We start from the raw sequence: 21,485 nt of genomic DNA on the forward strand, positions 1-21,485 counted from the left end.
TTTCGTCTTGAAATTTTAGTGAGAGATCACCTCATAATGCTACCGTCGTTCTAAGCAAAATAAGGTGCATAAAAGGATTAACATCACATGCAATTCATAAGTGACATGATATGGCCATCATCATGTGCTTCTTGATCTCCATCACCAAAGCACCGACACGATCTTCTTGTCACCGGCACCACACCATGATCTCCATCATCATGATCTCCATCAATGTGTCGCCATCGAGGTTGTCGTGCTACTTATTCTATTACTACTAAAGCTACGTCCTAGCAATATAGTAAACGCATCTGCAAACACAAACGTTAGTTTAAAGACAACCCTATGGCTCATGTCGGTTGCCGTACCATCGACGTGCAAGTCGATATTAACTATTACAACATGATCATCTCATACATCCAATATATCACATCACATCATTGGCCATATCATATCACAAGCATACCCTGCAAAAGCAAGTTAGACGTCCTCTAATTTGTTGTTGCATGTTTTACGTGGCTACTATGGGTATCTAGTATGATCGCATCTTACTTACACAAAAACCACAATGGAGATGTGCTCATTTCTATTTTACCTCACCAAGGACCGCCTCGGTCAAAACCAATTCAAATAAAGTTGAAGAAACCGTCACCCGCCAGTGATCTTTATGCAACGAGGTTGCATGTCAATCGATGAAACCAGTCTTTCGTAAGCGTACGAATAATGTCGGTCCGGGCCGCTTCAATCCAACAATACCGCCGAATCGAGTAAAGTCTAAGGAGGGCAGCAAATCGAACATCACCATCCACAAAACCCTTTGTGTTCTACTCGAGATAACATCTACGCATGAACCTAGCTCATGATGCCACTGTTGGGGATTGTTGCATGGGAAACAAAAAATTTCCTACGCACATGAAGACCTATCATGGTGATGTCCATCTACGAGAGGAGATTTGGATCTACGTACCCTTGTAGATCGCACAGCAGGAAGCGTTAATAGACGCGGTTGATGTAGTGGAACGTCTTCACGTCCCTGATCAGCCCCGCGAACCGTCCCGCGATCCGTCCCACGGTCCGTTCTGATCTAGTGTCGAACGGACAACACCTCCGCGTTTAGCACACGTCCAGCTCGACGATGATCTCGACCTTTTTTATCCAGCAAGCAAGACGGAGAAGTAGATGAGTTCTCCGGCAGCATGACGGCGCTCTGGTGGTGGTGAGGATCTACTCCTGCAAGGCTCCGCCCGAGCTCCGCAGAAATACGATCTAGAGGTAAAACTATGGTGTCTAGATCTGAGTTGCACGTGGCAAAAGTTGTCTCAAATCAGCCATAAATCACCACTATATATAGGAGGGAGGGGGAGGAGGCTTTCCTTGAGAACCAAGTCCCCAAGGGGGCGCCGGCCAAAAGGAGAGGAGGATTCCTACTCCAATCCTACTCCAATTAGGATTGGAAAGTGGAGTCCTTCTCTCCTTCCGACCTCCCCTTTTTTTCCTTTCTTTGGTTTTCTTCTTATGGAGCCAAGGCCCTCTTGGGCTGTCCCACCAGCCCACTAAGGGCTGGTGCGCCACCCCTAGGACCATTGGGCTTCCCCAGGGTGGGTTGCCCCCCTCCCGGTGAACTTCCAGAACCCATTCGTCACTCCCGATACAATCCCGGTAATGCCCGAAAACCTTCCGGTAACAAAATGAAGCCATCCTATATATCAATCTTTGTTTTCGGACCATTCCGGAAACCCTTGTGACGTCCGTGATCTCATCTGGAACTCCGAACAACATTCTATAATGACACATATAACTCAACTATACTAAAACATCATCAAACCTTAAGTGTGCAGATCCTGCCGGTTCGAGAACTATGTAGACATGCCCTGAGGTACTCCTCGGTCAATATCCAATAGCGGGACCTGGATGCCCATATTGGATCCTACATATTTTCCGAAGATCTTATCGGTTGAACCACAGTGTCAAGGATTCATATAATCTCGTATGTCATTCCCTTTGTCCTTGGTATGTTACTTGCCCGAGATTTGATCATCGATATCCGTATGGGCAAGTCTATTTACTCGTTGCTTGCAAGGCTTATGTGTGATGTTGTATTACCGAGTGGGCCCCGAGATACCTCTCCGTCACACGGAGTGACAAATCACAGTCTTGATCCATACTAACTCAACGGACACCTTCGGACATACCTGTAGAGCACCTTTATAGTCACCCAGTTACGTTGTGATGTTTGATGCACCCAAGGTATTACTCCGGTGCAAGTGAGTTATACGATCTCATGGTCATAGGAATAAATACTTGACACGCAGAAAACAATAGCAATAAAATGACACGATCAATATGCTACGTATATAATATGGGTCTTGTCCATCACATGATTCTCCTAATGATGAGATCCCGTTATCAAGTGACAACACTTGCCTATGGCGAGGAAACCTTGACCATCTTTGATTAACGAACTAGTCAACTAGAGGCTCACTAGGGACAGTGTGTTGTCTATGTATCCACACATGTATTTGAGTTTCCAATCAATACAATTCTATCATGGATAATAAACAATTATTATGAACAAGTAAATATAATAATAACTAATTTGTTATTGCCTCTAGGGCATATTTCCAACAATGGGATGTCAAAACATTGTTTCCTCGACGGTTTCCTTGAGGAAAGGTTGTATGTGATACAACGAGAAGGTTTTGTCGATCCTAAGGATGCTAACAAGTATGCAAGCTCCAGCGATCCTTCTATGGACTGGTGCAAGCATCTCGAAGTTAGAATATACGCTTTGATGAGATGATCAAAGCTTTTGGTTTTGTACAAGGTTTATGAGAAACTTGTATTTACAAATAAGTGAGTGGGAGCACTATAGGATTTCTGATAAGTATATGTGGTTGACATATGGTTGATCGGAAGTAATGTAGAATTTCTGTAAAGCATAAAGGGTTGTTTGAAAGGGGTTTTTCAAAGGAAGACCTGGATAGAGCTACTTGAACATTGAGCATCAAGATCTATGGAGATAGATCAAAATGCCAAACAGAACTTCCAATGAAATGCATGCCTTGACAAGTTTTTGAAGGAGTTCAGAATAGATCAGCAAAGAAGGAGTTCTTCGCTGTGTTGTAAGGTGTGAATTTGAGTGTGACTCAAAGCACGACCACAGCAGAAGAAAGAGAAAGGACGAAAGGTCGTCCCCTATGCCTTAGCCATAGACTCTAAAGTATGACATGTTGTGTATCGCACCTAATGTGTGCCTTGCCACAAGTCTGTTAAGAGGTACAGAGAGTGATCTAGGATTGAATCACTAAACAGCGGTCAAAGTTATCCTTAGTAACTAATGGACTAAGGATTTTTTTCTCGATTATGGAGGTGGTTAAAGAGTTCGTCGTAAAGGGTTACGTCGATGCAAGCTTTGACACTAATCCGAATAACTCTGAGTAGTAAAACAGATTCGTATAGTAGAGTAGATATTTGGAATATTTCCGAATAGCACGTAGTAGCAGCATGTATAAGATGACATAAAGATTTGTAAATCTCACACGGATCTGAAAGGTTCAGAACCGTTGACTAAAACCTCTCTCACAAGCAAGACGTGATCAAACCCCAGAACTGTATGGGTGTTGGATTCGTTAAAATCACATAGTGATGTGAACTAGATTATTGACTCTAGTGCAAGTGGGAGACTTGTAAATATGCCCTAGAGGCAATAATAAATTAGTTATTATTATATTTCCTTGTTCATAATAATCGTTTATTATCCATGCTAGAATTGTATTGATTGGAAACTCAAATACATGTGTGGATACATAGACAACACACCGTCCCTAGTGAGCCTCTAGTTGACTAGTTCGTTGATCAAAGATTGTCAAGGTTTCCTGGCCATAGGCAAGTGTTGTCACTTGATAACGGGATCACATCATTAGGAGAATTATGTGATGGACAAGACCCAAATTATAAACGTAGCATGTGATCGTGTCATTTTGTTGCTATTGTCTTCTACGTGTCAAGTATTCATTTCTGTGACCATGAGATCATGTAACTCACTGACACCGCAGGAATACCTTTTTTGTATCAAATGTCACAACGTTACTGGGTGACTGTAAAGGTGCTCTACAGGTATCTCCGAAGGTGTCCGTTGAGTTAGCATGGATCAAGACCGGGATTTGTCACTCTGTGTGACGGAGAGGTATCTCGGGGCCCACTCGGTAATACAACATCACACACAAGCCTTGCAAGCAATGTGACTCAAGTGTAAGTCACGGGATCTTGTATTACGGAACGCGTAAAGAGACTTGCCGGTAACGAGGTTGAAATAAGTATACGGATACCGACGATCAAATCTCGGGAAAGTAACATACCGAAGGAAAAAGGGAATGATATACGGGATTATATGAATCCTTGGCACAGGGGTTCAACCGATAAGATCTCGTAGAATATGTAGGATACAATATGGGCATCCAGGTCCCGCTATTGGATATTGACCGAGGAGTGTCTCGGGTCATGTCTACATAGTTCTCGAACTCGCAGGGTCTGCACACTTAAGGTTCGATGATGTTTTAGTATAGTTGAGTTACATGTGTTGGTGACCGAAGGTTGTTCGGAGTCCCGGATGAGATCACGGACGTCACGAGGTTTTCCGAAATAGTCCAGAAACAAAGAATGATATATAGGAAGTTGGTGTTTGGATTCCGGAAAGTTTTCGGACATTGCCGACAGTGTACCAGGAGTGACGAATGGGTTCTGGGGGGCCACTAGGTGGGCCCACCACGCCCCAAGGGGTCCATGTGGGTTTATTGGATGCATAATAAGGTATAATGGGCTGACAAAGTCATCCAAGGAAAGCCCATGAGGAAAAAGTGGAAAATCCAAAGGACGTGGGAAAATAAGGAAAGAGTCCTAATCCAACTGGGATTGGAGAAGGACTCCTCCCTCCCACTTCGGCCGACCCAAGGAGGGCCTCTTTGGTCGGTGCCCTAAGGGCTTGCCCCACCCCTTGGCTCCTACTATATATACTTGAGGTTTAGGGCTGTTTGAGAGACAACTTTGCCACGTGCAACTCAAACCTACACCTCGTAGTTCTTCCTCTAGATCGGATTTCTGCGGAGCTCGGGCGTAGCCCTGCAGGAGTAGATCATCACCACCACCGGAGCGTCGTCACGCTGCCGGAGAACTCATCTACTTCTCCATCTCTTTTGCTGGATCAAGAAGGCCGAGATCGTCATCGAGCTGTACGTGTGCTGAACGCGGAGGTGTCGTCCGTTCAGCACTAGATCAGAACGGATTGCGGGAGGATCATGGGACGATGGTGATTTGAATCACGAAGTTGTACCACTACATCAACCCCCTTTCTTAACGCTTCCCGCTTAGCGATCTACAAGGGTATGTGGATCTAATCTCCTCTCGTAGATGGACATCACCATGATAGGTCTTCGTGTGCGTAGGAATTTTTTTTGTTTCCCATGCAACGTTCCCAACAAACGGCACCAAAAAAGGTCTTCATAACCCACACGTGTACGGGATCGTGTGTAGCCTTTTTCGATAAGTACTAGTGTCGAACCAAAGGAGGAGCTAAAGGTAGAATTAATATTCTCTCACGTTCTTTCGACCACTGATACAACCCTATGCACGCTAATGCATACTTTACCTAGAACAAGTGTGAAATTACTTTGCGGGAAAGAAACTAGAAGTACTTAGTAGGTGTGTTAGATAGTTTTTGAAGGTAATAAAGAACGTGGAAATAAAATTTAGGGGATGTTTAGTAGAAAGCTTTTTTGTGTAACGCAAGAGAAAGATTGTCCATAGGAGTGAAGAACTTGAAAATGAAAGCTTTGGCCTTGAGGTTCGATGGGAATGGCTGAGAAGAGTGGATCTAAACCGACCCTGGAATGGGGTCGCACTTGTGGTTTATAGAGAGGCTCGAGAGGTGTTTGATAGCCTTGTGGTTATACAGGTGGGGCGAGGTGATCGAGTTCTCTCGTGGAGAGATAGATGGATACATGGGTTCGCACTTGTTGACATTGCGCCATGCATCTTTGCTATGGTTGGCACTCGGGACATCAATCACAGGATGGTGGAGCAGGGCACTAGGAATGATTCTTGGATGCTGGATATTAACGAAGATATTTCCTTCACGGCACAAATTAAACTTATGCACCTTCAACTTGCCATTGCCACTGTGCAGCGTGAGACTCACAAACAGGACAACTTCTAGTGGCCTTGTGACGGTGTGGAAGGTAAATACTCGGCAAAGGCCATGCATAGCAGATTGTGTGAGGGACTGACTAGGGCTCCTGCAGCGACTGCTATTTAACGAAGCTATGCACCCCTCAAACTAAAGCTCTTTGCTTGGTTAACATCGGAACACCGCCTTTGGACTACTGATCGAAGGTCCCGTCATGGTTACGGGACCAAGCTTCAACGTGCTTTACATGCTTGCAAAGTGAGGACACTGTTGAACACATCGCCATGCAATGCACTTACGCGCGCGAGGTCTGGCATCGATGCCTCGACAAACTTCGCCTTCCCACCAACGCGCCTTCGGAGACGGACACCCTCAGTGATTGGTGGCTCGCCAATAGAACGAGATAGAGATGTCTGAATAGACAATGTTTTGATAGCCTAGTCATCTGCACGGCTTGGGCACTCTGAAAATAGTGTAACGCGAGAGTGTTCAATAGAACGCACAAGTAGATTCATGCAGAGAAACTAGTGGCCCTGATTCTGGAAGAGATCAAAAAGTGGAAAACGACACTTGACCGAGTTGGAACCATGCAACGTTTCGTGAGAGAGTAGACTGATAAGAGTGTTGGTGTGGGTGTGGGTGTTCCGTGCATCTACTAGTGGAGTCTTATAACTATTTCTCTACTTTTATAAAAACTAGTAGAACGCCCGTCGTTGCCACGGGCTTTTGAAACAAATTAAAATGTTGATAATGGATTCTACGCTTGTGTGTGGTTACGGGCTTTTGAAAAGATATTAAGATGCTAATGACACATCTAGCTAAAATAATCAAAAACATCAGCTAACACAACAATTAGCTAACACACTGACATAAGTATTCTACTGGCTCATATTAAATGTGTCAAACAAAAAATATAGTACCCTCATGGATGACATACATCACTATTTTTAATAAAAGGATTTGGAATTTTGTTCATCACTATTTGTCTCTTCTCCCTTCACAAGTCTCGAATCTATGTTCCATCTTTGAACATAAATCATTGCTAGCATCTCTGGTCAGGTTTCTCATTTTTTTTTCAAAGCAACATATGAGATGCAAATAACAAGAAATATTATGGATCAATGTACCTTCACATCGATGACTGGATCAGAGTGGTATTGAAGAATCCAACGTTCAAAATTTTAGATAATTGCGTGCCAGAACGGCAGCACGAGTCATAGCCTTGTACATATGTACTTCAACTGATGGTTATGTTGCAGCCATCACCATATAAATAGTCTGAGTGCTCGACAATGAACCAAAATTGTCAGTATTAGAAGTTCGAGATACAGAATTGCTAGTATTAGAAATCAAGTGCTTGATCGTCTAATCACCATATCCGTCTCTAGAATATGGAAAAACAAATACATCTAAAACATGAAAATGGCATATATATATATATATATATATATATATATATATATATATATATATATATATATATATATATATATATATATATATATATATATATGAGTAGCTAAATGTAAGAATATCACGACCGAATTCATAAAAAGATATTTGTGAGCTGCATTTTGTTGGTACCTCTGAGATCATAGGAGCAGTCTATCAGTGATGACAGTTTTATTTTCATGGTTGAAGATTGCAGCATTGCGTCACTTCGAGAGGTTATGGGATAAAATCCATAGAATCCTAGAAGCAATACCCAAGCTCTTGTTAATGATGCAGTAGATCAATAAATGATCCCAAGAAATGAATAACAAGATCGAGCATGAACTTCTGTAATAGAAAAATATTACAAAAGAATAATCCTCACGATTTTTTTATTTGCTCACACTGATAGTCTTAATTTATAGAAGGACAACTATAAGTCTTGTATATAGAATTCATTCAATAGGTTAAGGAGAAAAAATGTAAGAATGTGTACTAATCATATCTTTAGCACTATAAATGAAGATAATTTTATGGTCTATTGACACAACCTAATAAATAAAAAATGAACTTCTTACCTGTACCACCCGGATGTGATTTACTTGTCTAGAATTTCAGATAAATATGCAATCTATTGGGTGGAGTATAAGTGTGAACTCAGGCATGCACACACACACAAGGAAGCACTCGGTCGACCTGAAAAGGAAATCTTGCCGAGGCACTACGCAGGCGAGCGCGTCCAATCTTGTCGTCACTCCGTCTCTGCGGCTGCATTTCTCTGCCTCAATCCCTTGCCTCTCCGCCTCCCTCATCCCCACGCCGCTTCCGTCGACAACCACTCATCGCCTCCTCCGTCGACGAGGACACCTTCACCGCCTCCAGTGCAGCATGATGCCTCGTCATCATCTCCATGCCCCCATCAATCGCGTCAACAGATCAAATAGGATTAACAAACTGGTTATACACTAAAAAACTGAGCAAGCAAGATGAGCGTAATACCAAACGAGATACAAAAAACTGAACCACATATAACTCCTAGGAAAAGGGTACCTCTACGTAGTTTCATAGTGACACGATAGAGAACAGATACAGATTTCCAATCAAATGAGTAGACAATGTTGTGAACCTCCCCGGAACATTCTTGAAAGGGTTACAAAATGGTGGAAGCAATATTGGGAAAACATTTTTATGTCCTAGAAAGGACATAAAGTGATGAGTTAAATTACTTCTTCTGAGGGAAAGAATTCAGTAAGCTAATTAATACGTGTAATGAGACTTACATTTTTCTTTTCTTCTAAAGCACTTCTTTGCTTCACACAAGATCTATTCCTCCAAAATAATTCAGTGAGCTGTTAGGAACAGACAATTTTTAATCTGAACAAATTTGTTTGAGAAAATTTATGTATATGTATTATAATCAAATTTATTTTGTTAAGGGCATACCTTCCTCTAGAGATCAGTGAGATGATGAAACATATGTCCTGTCTGCCATCATGAAAATGATGAACATTTTTTGTGTTGTAACATATTGAGGCCAAGCAGACACACCCAAATTATTCCTAGTTTGTAGGACATATGATGCATATCAGGTCAAAAGTGATCATGAAACCCTGCATCTAGCAACATAATATTGCCTATGATTATTTAACAAAGTAGAAACATGTAGTACAAAGGAACAATTTGTATTGTTTTCTATAGATATTGAAAGAGCTAGTGCTCCTATCTTCTGAATCATGATTATATGGAAATCAATCAATTAATCTTGTTGATCGTATATACCTTGAGGATGAAGCAAGTTGACACGTGCCTTTTATTGTACTATAAAACTCGATGGTTCTTTGACCTCTTTCAACGACATCGTCCCAACACCCTTGTTTGGTGCATTATTTTTCAACGTTGACATAATCAATCTTTATCTCCCTCATACAGTACATAAATAAATAAATAATATATAAACATTACTTTTGTATTATCATGCACAACAAATATATTAGGAACCATTATTTGTATGCATCTCTTATGATTATTCAAACTCAATGATATTTTGGTCCGGTCCATCATAAATGTGACTTGTTAGGGTATGTGATATTTTTAACTATATAAAAGTGTGTGACATTTCTCTCATAGAAAACAACTGTTTTCTTATATCACTATATAAAAGTATGTGCATTTCTCTCATAGGAAACAACCACTTTTCCTATATCACTATATAAAAGTATGTGACATTTCTCTCATAGCAAACAACCGTTTTTCCTATATCACTGTATAAAAGTATGTGACATTTCTCTCATAGCAATCAAATACTTGCATGCACCTCATCGTCATCTCTCACAACTGAACATTATCTGGCATCTGAGAAGACAAAACAAGCAATTGTAGGAGTTGATGGCACCTATTTAGTGAGATAAATAACAGGGAAGCAAGTCATGGCCCACATGTGTATCAGCCATGCAAAACTGAACGTTCCATGCACCATTCCCAGCAGCACTTTCACAGAAACACTGAAAATCATTCAGAGGATTGGAAGATAAACTAAAGATACAAAAAGGAAATCATGTACACATGGTTTAGAATAGATGGACCTCCTAATAGTAGTACTTTGGAATTGGTCAAGAAAAACATAATAAATTGCTAGTTTGCTACATCCCGTGGAGGAGAGTATACAATATTGTATTGCTAGATCTCTATCACCTTACCATATTTGTCATCGCAATTTTTAGAAAACTTGCAATTTTCAAGATAAAATAAAACAATTTGACAGCTTGCATGGAAGTAATATTTACCTCAGTCCGGGGTGTTTCATCAATTCTTCTCGTGTGCCGTTAAGAAAAAGAAATATGCAAAGAGAGAAGCATATTACAAAGGTATACATAAATCAAAAGGAGGCCCATAAAAACTGTGAATCATGGGCCTAAGAGGTGATTAAGCATGGAATCGACTGATGGTTAATGTATGCTTGGTAATACTTCAGAAATTAAAGATAAAAAATGGTAAATAAAATAGTAGGTTGCAAGGTTTCACGTAGCTCACCTTTGCACCCATCCACTGCTATTGTTTGTGATATCAGCATCATTGTACAACATTAAGAAGTGCTACATCATGGCATGCTGGAGAGAGCCCCACCCTCTTGCATTTGTAATACATATTATAACAATCATATCATGAAATTCTCTATGCCCGCAGGCAACATGCAATTATAAAACGAAATGAAACAATAGAAATGTATCTATGCAGATAGACAAACAAGCAACATGGATGTCCAAGCACTTTGCCCATGTCACACACCACCTCCTCGTCATCATCTACAGCTATGGGAAGCGGATGTGGTGACCTGCAGCAACCAATCTTTAAGCCTGCAAGATGTCAATGAACGAGCCTTCGGCTACATGTACAATATGTACAACCGATCTAACTGATGCGCCCCCCCCCCCCCCGCGCTGCACTTCGCCCTCGGCCTCCCCACCTAACCCACCTAACGTATAATAAACTGGCATTGTTCTAACATACCAATTGAATAAACATACTTGGAACATATCCAAAATTATATCAATTACGGTTTAACCACTTAAATAAAGGATGACAACTGTAATATACAAAAATGTAGTTTTTCATTAATTGACATAAGGGCAAAGGCAATTCACTTGAGTTATTTTAAAGAAGCAACCAGGAAGTGTATCAGCAGTACATGTATTTTCCTGAGCTAAAAACAAGAAAGCAAAATCAAATGGATATGTTGATTATTCGGTTTAACTATATGCATCTACCACTAATTAATCAAAATGACAGAAGCAATATGGCTAGAGCATGTGAAATACAACATCTTAGTTGGTACAACAAATTTAGAGTTTGATTCTGTCCATCTACTATGTTTTAGCAAAAAAAATATTAGCAAAAATGTTCATCACGGTTATAAAGCCTCAATATTGAAAAGGTTAGATAGTCTAACCTTGTTATCTATAACTATTAATAAAGGAAATAGGTATTCTTAGTCCATCATGCTATTTTTTAGAAAAAAAAACTGATGTTTCTGACATTAAACCCATAATACATATTAAATGTTTTTTTAAAATACTCATATCTTCTAAACCGTAACTCCAAATTTAACATGTTATATATGAAATTTGATTAGAAAAATATGTAGAATATGAATATGATGTTATTTAAAAAAAATACTATCTAGGATACAATCTTAATAAATAATGCATTATTCGTCTTTCTTTCATACCGGTATTGATCCGGATTGGGGATGAACATCTCAACAAAATCAGGATTGAAGATGAAATTGAAGGTCATTTGCCCGTTTCTTTGTACATGTTAAATATACATGCAAGGCGTGTTGAAATAAAAGACATGTGGAATCTTGAACTGCACTTTTGTAGGGTAAAACCATCTTTGTTTGTGCCGTAACTATAAATTCTCAGATTATATATCATTTTTTATAAATTAAAAGCGTGTGGTATTCTTTTCTCCCGTTGCAACGCATGTGCCCTTTTGCTAGTAATCCATCAAGCACATAAGTATAAGCAAACTGAATCCGTTGTCCATGAATGAAACAATATAATAAATTTCAAATGTGTCTAGGATTGTGGGACCATGCATCAGGAGACAACTTACAGCCTTGAACAAACAAAAGGAGAAAGATAGCCAATAATTCAAATAAATTGATTTAGATAACTGTATTCATATCTCCAAAATCCGTTTTCTAGCAAGCTCAACGCTAATAATATTTGTTATTTCAGTCAGTAAAGTTTCTAGGCATTATGCAACAAAAGAACTCCCATAGATGAGATGTGTGGACATTGAATTGAAACAAACACGGTATAGGCGTGAGTTATTTCTTCTTCACATCATGCACTTCTGCATAATCCGAGAGGCAGACTTATCAATCTAGAAGTCCATAACCTGCAGCAAGTTCGAGGCAGGCTACACCTAATTTTAGCTTAGTTTACGGGTCTACGCTCTTACCTATACACTTAAATTAAGCAAGTAAGCATTCAAACATGGAATTTGTTTCTAGAACAACACCATAACAATTCTTAATTGCCAAGAATTAATGCAGTCTATACTATATTACTTTTGCAAAATAATTCCTTGCAGGGTACACCTGTGTTGCTAGCATGTATTTCTACAGAACAATATTATCATCTACTCCCTCCGTTCCTAAATATAAGTCTTTTTAAAGATTTCACTAGTGAACTACATACGGATGTATATAGACATATTTTAGAACGTAGATTCAATCATTTTGTTCCGTATGTAGACCATTAGTGAAATCCCTTAAAAGACTTATATTTAGGAACGGAGGGAGTAATTACTACAGCTATATCGATGGCCGGGTTAGAGAGCTCAAGAGAGAAAGAGGACAAGTAAACCGAGAGATTTACCGAGTCGACAACGAAGCAGATGATAAGAGACTGGGAGAAGCAGCTTCACTGAGAACGGTGATGCGCCGGTACGAGAACCACCCCGCCGTCGTCGCGCGGCCGATGAACGACGCCGCCCGCGCTATGCCCCTCGCGATCTCGCCTCTGTCCCCTCTGCTGCCATCCCTACCGCCGCTGGCGCGGCATTGCGCTCCGCCTCCGCCGTCGCCGCCCCCGATTCGCGAGCTCCTCGCCTCCTCGATCTCGCCCGCGGCCGCAGGAGCACCCACTGCACGGGCAGACACGTACCGCTACACCCCCGCACCCGGCGTTCGGATGCTATAGTGTTGCTAGAAGCTTCTCGATTCCGGGATGGGCAGCGCAGGGCACGACTGCGCGAGTCGCCTTGGCCCTTCCCGTTTCCCTCTTCCCGCCGCTACCTCCTCGCCCCCGCGTCCCTGGAGAGAGGAAGGGATGAGATCGATAAGGGTTAGGGTTAAGGGAGAGAAAAAAGTGGGATGGCGAAAATAAACCGGTGGGGGTTGGGGGAGACGAAAAAAGATCAAGTGGTGGTGGGACTATGGACGAAAAAAGACCGGTGACGAAAAAGAAATTCAAAAAGTGGTGGACGAAAAAAGACCGGTGAGCGCCGGCTACCAACTGCCCCTTTATGTGACATCCCGAGACCGACGCTCCAGAAGATTCCCCTTTTATTTCTTTGTCACCATGTGTTCTATTTTGTTTGTTGCATTCATCATGTCATCATGCCATCACGTCGTTTTTTTTTTTGCAACTCAAATGCAAAAAATGGTACGAATCCTTGGTCCATTTAAATCAAGGGAATTCACATGGTGATTTCTCTATATAACATATCCTCCCAATATCATTAGGGGGGTATAATGAAATATTATAATCATAACACACTTGCAATTTAACTCCATTCTTTTCTATCTTAATTCTTGCCTTCAACTTTGCCCATAATTCTTTTGCTTAAGGTCCAGCCACCCTCTTAAATTCCCCCATCCATAGTTCATTTAAAAGGGAGTTTGAATTCAAGCATAACGAATTTAATTCATTATGTTTGGTATTTTTTTACTTCCTTCAGAAATGTTCATCTTGTTCCCATAAATCATATTTATTATGTAGGGTGACCCTCCTAAATTTCATCCCTTTTGACATTGGTTTGGTCAGGTTTTAAATTCAAGCAAGCATGAGTTAATTCAAACTTGTGTAAATTTATTTCCTCTAAAAATCTCCAAACCGATTTTATAATAGAGTATATTTTTTTGGTTCCACAAAAATATATATTTAACTCTATTTCTTTCTCTACCTATCTTTTTCTTATTCTCCAAATCTGTTTATTTAATTAATGGATAGGAAGATTTAAACAGAGCAGGCCCAACTCTTACATGTTTGATCTCAGCCCATTAAGCCCACCACCCGTTCTTCTTCCTACGTCACCTCGTGTACGAACCACGGGATCACCATTGATCTCCTGGAGCTCGATCACACGGCCATCCCTTCTTCCTCTAGTCACATAAGAGCACCCAATGGGCCTAGGGTTCCCTCCTCCTTCCATTTCCCCCCTCTCTTCCTCCTGCCGCCGCCAAGAGAGGCCTCCTCCACGCCTTGCCATGGTTTTGATCCAAGTTGGAGCTCGCGCCTGGTTTGAACCAAGCAACTGTCTCCTTCCTCGGGGGCGACAAGATCGTCGCCATCGTCTTCCTCACCCCCGCATCGGACCACAAGGGCCCCGAAGGCTTCTCCCTCTATGTCCACTACTCTGCGTCCCTTGCTTCGTCTACGTCACGCCCTCGTCTCCGCCCGTGCCGGCAGCCACTCCCCTATGACTCGAGCTCGCGTAGATCAGCCTCCTCGCCCGATCTCCTCTTCGTTCCCTTCGGTGAGCCCTCCCCTTCCCCGTGCGTGCCTATATTCGTGTAGCCTCATTGTATCCGTCCGCGTCCCCGGCCAGGAGCGGGCCCTGCTCGAGCTGGACGCCTCCGTCGTGCCCAGCTCCTTAGAGCCTCGTAGCCCCGGGGATGGAACCCCCTAGGGTTCCCGCACCCCCGTCGGTAGTACCTCACCGCCGTTGTTGCCTCACCGCTCGCCGGCGTCGAACCCTCCTCCTCGGTAGTGGCAGTCTGGAGGTAGAAGAAGGGTCCCCGTGTTGTTAGTTTATTCTGAGCCAAACCTGTTTCAGTTCAGATTCCCTCTCCCTTGCCGACTGGTTTGAGCATCGCGCATAGACGTGAGGTCTCGGGTTTGAGACCCGGCGCCCCCTTTTAATCTCTACGATTTTGTTCTCATGTGCTAGCTAGCAGAGTCTGCATATGTGCGTTTATTTCCCTGTTCTAGCAGTAATCCCTCACCATCGAAGTGGCAACCGAGCCACTGCAGCGCCGGTAGGTCGAGGGTTCGAGCCCCTCGCGCGCCCCTTTTTATTTGGTTATTTTAAAAGCTGTTGCGTTGCCCGCATATGTAGCATAGGTGGGTTACTCCCCCTGTTAGGGCAGTGAACCGAGCCTAGCTCAGTGGTGATTGCCCTGTTGTGTTGCAAGTAGGTAGCGGGTTCGAGTCCCCCTACTCCCATGTTATTTTTTTCCTGTGTTTTTAGTTGCTTGCTGTAGTGTGCCACTGTTAGTGGGTCCAGAGCCCACATGCCATACTAGGGGCCCTGGTGTGTATAACCAGTGGGACCCCCTGAGGTTTAAATGAATTTTGTTTGTTTAGTTTTGTCTTGTATATCCAAATCTGGAATATTCCAGAAGAGGAATATGCCAAATCTGGCATATCAAGACCATCTTGTGTTCTTGTTATTAACGGAGTTTGATCGTGTGTAGTTTTTCCATTGTTGTTTCTGGTGTTTTCTGCATGCATATATAGAAGTGTAATATATGGATTTGGGGTAGGAGAACCTAAGGAATCCAATGGATGTAGTAGTTTCCAGTTTTGGGCAGTCATGCTGAAGTGTCAATTCATGATGACGTGGCACTTGTTTACCGATGTAGGATGGTTTAAGTGCATCATTAGGGGTTGGGCATCCATGCATCATATTGGGTAGTGCATCCGGTTGTGCATGTGCTGTGGTGAATATCGTGTGTTGATTCTTGTTTCCATTTGCTTCATCTTGTTAGAGTTCCGCAAGCGTGTCGGAAAAGTGAGGATCCGTTCGACTACGTCGGTTTGTTTGCTTCACGGAGTCATTCTTCTTCCAAGCGGGATCTCGGGCAAGATGACCATTTCCCCAGATACCATTACTATCATTGCCATGCTAGTTTATCGCTTCTACCGATAATGTCTCGTTGCCTACCACATGTTATATATGAGCCTCTCAACAATGCCATGAAACCTTCAACCTGTTCGACCTAGCAAACCACTGATTGCCTATGTTACCGCTTGCTTATCCATGTTGTTAGCATTGCTAGTTGCAGGTGCAGTTGCTTCCATGTGATAACATGGGTTCCTTGTTATATCACCCTATTTATATGCTATTTAATTTAATGCACCTATATACTTTGTAAAAGGTGGAAGGCCTGGCCTTTCTAGCTTGGTGTTTTGTTCCACCTTTGCCCCCTTAGTTTCGGCTACCGGTGTTATGTTCCATAATTGAGCGGTCCTAACACGATCGGGGTTGTTATGGGGACCCCCTGGATAATTCGTTTTAGATTAAAGCTGGTCTGGCAAGACCCAACATTGGTACTACATTTGCCCAACATAATAATTTTGTTAATACTGAAAGCATAGGGCGTCATGAACCTGAGGAGTAATTTCACATAATACAGGGAGGGCCAGTGCTGATGGTGCTGGTCCAAAACAGAGCAGCTTACTAGCGCTACCCGGGGCAACTCGGCGTTTGGCGTGGTAACCATCGCTCATCCGTCGTGTCCTGAGAACGAGATACGCGGCTCCTATCGGGATCGTCGACACGCCGGGCGGCCTTGCTGGATTAGTTTTACCTTTGACGAGATATCTTGTGCATCGGCATTCCGGTGATGCTTTGGGTAATCTTAGAGATGAGGTTTTCCACTAAGGAGACCGTCGAGATCGCGAGCTTCGTGATCGAGGATTTCTATGCGGCTCGTGGTAATTTGTGATGGACTAGTTGGAGCACCCCTGTAGGGTTAAATCTTTCGGAAAGCCGTGCCCGCGGTTATTTGGCAACGTGGAAACTTTGTTTAACACTGGTTCTAGATAACTTGAAGTTAACTTAATTAAAATATGCCAACTGTGTGCGTAACCGTGACTGTCTCTTTCGTGAGTTCCTTCTCTGATCGAGGACACGGTGGGGTTATGTCTAAGGTAGGTAGGTGTTCAGGATCATTCATTTGATCATCAGTAGTTCACGTCCGTTATGAGTAGATCATCCCCTCTTATTCCGTATACTCGTAAGTTTAGCCACCTCATATATGCTTAGCCGCTGCTGCAACCTCACCACTTAACCATGCCTCACCCATTAAGCTTTGCTAGTCTTGATACCTTTGGAAATGAGATTGCGGAGTCCCATGTAGCTCACAGATTACTACAACACCAGTTGCAGGTACAGATAAAGGTTATTTGACGCGAGCGCGTTGATTGTTCATTTGGAGTTGCTTCTTCTTCTTCTTCATCGATCTAGGATGGGTTCCAGGGCGGCAGCGTGGGATAGCAAGGATGGACGTCGTTCTTCTTTTCTCGTTTGTTTTCGTTCGTAGTCGGACCCTGCTCTTCTTCATGATGATTATGTAATGTACTGATGTGAGTCTGATGTAGCTTGTGGCGAGTGTAAGCCAATTCTGTTATATATCTCTTCTTTTCAGTACATGTACTTTTAACGATATCCATTCTTGCGACACGACGAGATGAGCTTCTATCCCTGACGAGCCCCCATGCCAAATTAAAGATATGGTCGCATCTTGGGCGTGACACTTTAGGAGTAGAGATACGGTACGCAATTGCGTACTCTCGGAAAAATGCGTGCTTTCTTTTTTGAACATAGTATAATCGTAGTCGCTTACAAACACGATCATACACCCCCTTATGAATACATGCAGTCATATCCTATCCTATGAGTACATTCAAAAGACTAATCCGACACATTATCTTGAATTTGACGAAATCGCTAAAGAAATCTTCGTATTCGATGAAAATGTTTCGTTCCACTGAGCGCACATCGTCGAAATTTCTAAAATAAATTCAGAAACATACGAGCATCAGTGTTATGTCTGAGACTTTGTGAGCTTAGGATCAGGGGCGGAGACAGGACCCAGATTGCCAGGGCCTGGGCCCGGGTCCTAAGTTCCAACTTCTTTATTGACTTTAGCAATTATTAAGGATACGAGGCCCAAATCCAAGTAGTTTTTTAAGGCGGTCCGGGGCTTGTTGACACCCTGGTTCCGTCCCTGCTTAGGATACCACTGTGTTTCCAACCACATGTTATTGGCCTCATCGCATGCTTTTGGTTGAAAAAATATGTGAAGCATAATATTTTTTTAGCACAGTACTTTAGTGTCAAAAAACAACTTAATAATAAGTTACACAGGACAAATAGCCCCAAAACGCAAAAAAGAAGAAAAAATACAAAACCAAAAATATGGTCCATTAACCAAGTACTCCCGTCCGCAGACCCGCTCGTCCGAAACACACTCCCCAAACTCAAATTTGAACTCGTCTAAAACACCGCCCACCTGTGATCCGTCGAGTACCGACTACCCATGCCCCTTCATTTTCGGCGCCCCCCACGCGCTCCGCAACCCACGAACCGAAAGTGTGGACCCACACAGATCATGAGACCCACAGGGCAGCGATACCGCCCACGACTTATCCGAAAAAAACTCGCACCTCGACTGAACCACAACCCTACTGCCGCGGCGCCGGCTGCCCAGCTCCGGACCCAGGCTCTTCATCATCATCTCCTCCAAATCCCCACGCCCTCCCCAAAACCACGAGATCGATCTCCAAGATTTGCCCTTGCCCCCGAGCGATCCCATCTTGCCAATCAAAATTTCATTCGCCTGAATCGGAGCAGGACTGGCCCCAGTTCCCCCGTCATGGGCTGCTGGAACCGCATCTCCAGTGCCGGTGGTCTGCTGAAGCCGCTCGCCGGCGTCCCTTTCGCCTCCATGCCAGGCGCCGGCGCCGCCTACTTCCTCGTTGGCTCCGCGCTCGGGGTCTTCGCGATGCTGCAAGCATCCGAGTCCGAGGTCCGCCGCGAGTGGGCCTTCTCCCCGCAATGGGCCGCCCTGTCCCGCTCCGTGGGCGCGCAGCACATGCTCGTCGTAATGTCCCTTCTCTTCCTGGCCGCCAAAGTCTGGTTCCTCGGCAAGCGCTGCGACGCGGTGGAGGGGCTCGTGGGGAGCGCGGGCGCCACGGTGCTAGCGGTGCGCGTCAGAGGCGTCGTCTGCACCGTGTGTGGGACTGGGACAAAGGCGTGGGCTCTCAAGAAAGGCAGCTCGGCCCACTCCGTGGATCGCTCCCGCTCTGGCAGCTGCTCCGACAAGCCGGTTTCGAGGTCGCTGGCTTTTGAACTGGAGCAGGAGGCCGACAGGGAGGACGAGGACTTCGCCAGCGAGGTGACCGGCGCGGAAGAGGGCAAAGTGGAGCGGCTCAGGCGGCGGCTCGTGCGGGAGAGGATGCTGAAGGAGGCCGCCCTGGAGGAGCTGGAGAAGGAGAGGCGCGCGGCGGCCTCCTCCGCTGACGAGGCCATGGCCAAGATCGCGTGCGTGCGGAACGAGAAGGCGCTGGTGGAGCGCGAGGCGAAGCAGTTCCGGGAGATGGCCGAGCAAAAGCAGATGTACGACCGGCAGGTGATCGAGTCTCTTCAGTGGAGGCTCAACAAAGTGTACAAGGCCAAACAATGTGTATAAGGATAAAGTTGCGTACTAAAGATAAGGCCTCCTTTGTTCCGTAGAATAGGATTAGCATAGGAATAAAAAACTTGTAGGAAATAAAATGACATGTATCTCAAATCCCATGAGTAGGAATATGAAAAAAGATCCATTTAATTCACATCATAGGAGTTTTTTCATTGAGTCTATGTTCATGTTTATTTTCTTTATAAATGTGAAGGACATAAACCAATTCTATGTAGGAATAGGAATCCGTTCCTATGAACCAATGGGATCTAAAGAAATATTTTTAAAAGAATCCTATTTCCGGTGCTGTTGCGTGCGAGGTGAGTGTTTAAAAGTATCTTTATAAAATCTGGCAATTGAATATTTTTGTTTCTTGTTTCTTGGTAAAACTACAAGTAAATGGGAGTCAAGTTGTGACAAATTGTTTACCTTTATAAACTTTTCTAGAAAACATGGATTCCAACAATTGCTGTGAAGTGTTAAAAGAAGAATTTAACACACTGTTTGGCATGAGTTTCTTGAATGATAAGAATGATTCAACGATGCTAGTATGTACTATATGAATATCCATAATGCTAATGATGATTACACTAGTCATGATAATATTAAAAAAAAAAGGTTTATTATAAGCATATTAATTTGGAGAATATAGGCGTTTGCGAAAAAGTATAAATTAGGGATGATAAATTTTATAAGAAGCGTAAACATGAAAATGTAATAGCCTTGCGACATTAAGGTAGTATTGTGTAAGTGTGTGAGTGAATAGTTAAATTTAAGTATGAATATTGTTGTTAAATTTTGCGAGATTATACACATGAAAGTGATAAAATTGGTATTAGCGCCAAAGTTTGAGTACGAGATGTTCATAAGTGATGTTCACATGAGTACGGGTCGGCAAGCGCCGCGACGCCGTGGAAGGGCTCGTGGTGAGCGCGGGCGCCACCGTGCAGGCCGTGCGCGTCAGAGGTGTCGTTTGCGCCGTGTGTGGGACTGGGACGAAGGCGCGGGCTCTCAAGAAAGGCAGCTTGGCCCACTTCGTGGATCGTGCCCGCTTTGGCAGCTGCTTCGACAAGCCGGTTTTAAGGTCGCTGGCCTCTGAGCTGGAGCAGGCGGCCGGCACGGAGGACGAGGACGTCGCGAGCGAGGTGAACTGCGCGGAAGAGGGCAACATGGAGCAGCTCAGGCGGCGGCTCGTGCGGGAGAGGAGGCTGAAGGAGATGCGCGCGGCGGCCTCCGTCGCTGACGAGGCCATAGCGAAGGCGCTGCGTGCTAAACAAGAAGGCGCTGGTGGAGCGCGAGGCGAAGCAGTTCAGTGATATGGCCCAGGAGAAGCAGATATACGATCGGCAGGTGATCGAGTCTCTTTAGTGGAAGAAGAGATTACAGAAATATTTTACTACTATCCTACAAAGAATTATGCGTTTGAAGATCCAACAAAATGTACAAGGCTAAAAATGCATAGCAAAGTGCTTGAAAGTATCTTTTTAGATCTTGCAATTGAATACTTTTGTTTCTTTTTTTCGCTAGTTTGGTTTATAAAATAGAACTACAAATAAATGAAAATAAAGTTGTGCCAAATTGTTTACATTTATAAACTTTTCTTAAAAACATGCATTCTGACAATTGCTATGAGTTGTTAATAGAAATTTTTTAACACGATGTTTGGTGTGAGTTCCTTGAATGATAAGAATGATTCAA

General features: G+C 43.4%; 1 protein-coding gene, 1 long non-coding RNA gene and 1 pseudogene across 6 annotated transcripts; 2 read left to right on the plus strand and 1 right to left on the minus strand.

Moving 5' to 3' along the window:
• Positions 1-7,025: 7,025 nt before the first annotated feature.
• On the minus strand, positions 7,026-11,006 carry LOC123426931. 5 transcript variants are annotated; one of them, XR_006622338.1, is made up of 5 exons: positions 9,035-9,884; positions 8,872-8,920; positions 8,288-8,784; positions 7,745-7,852; positions 7,026-7,438 (listed from the first exon to the last, which is right to left on the minus strand). It is a non-coding gene; the product is annotated as an uncharacterized LOC123426931 (long non-coding RNA). The 5 variants fall into 5 exon arrangements; XR_006622337.1 differs by lacking the exons at positions 7,026-7,438; positions 7,745-7,852 and adding exons at positions 10,375-10,399; positions 10,622-11,006 and having other exon boundaries at positions 7,956-8,784; positions 9,035-9,150; XR_006622336.1 differs by lacking the exons at positions 7,026-7,438; positions 7,745-7,852 and adding an exon at positions 10,375-11,004 and having other exon boundaries at positions 7,956-8,784; positions 9,035-9,150.
• Positions 11,007-18,440: 7,434 nt separating this feature from the next.
• LOC123430385 (protein FLOURY 1-like) lies at positions 18,441-19,941 on the plus strand. Its single transcript, XM_045114251.1, has one exon. It carries the CDS (start codon positions 18,648-18,650, stop codon positions 19,797-19,799), a length of 1,152 nt encoding a protein of 383 aa, XP_044970186.1. The 5' UTR covers positions 18,441-18,647; the 3' UTR covers positions 19,800-19,941.
• Positions 19,942-20,049: 108 nt separating this feature from the next.
• Positions 20,050-21,155, plus strand: LOC123428566 (annotated as a pseudogene).
• The last annotated feature ends 330 nt before the right edge of the window (positions 21,156-21,485 follow it).

Source organism: Hordeum vulgare, chromosome 2H (genome assembly GCF_904849725.1).
Source record: "Hordeum vulgare subsp. vulgare chromosome 2H, MorexV3_pseudomolecules_assembly, whole genome shotgun sequence".
Lineage (NCBI taxonomy): Eukaryota > Viridiplantae > Streptophyta > Magnoliopsida > Poales > Poaceae > Hordeum > Hordeum vulgare.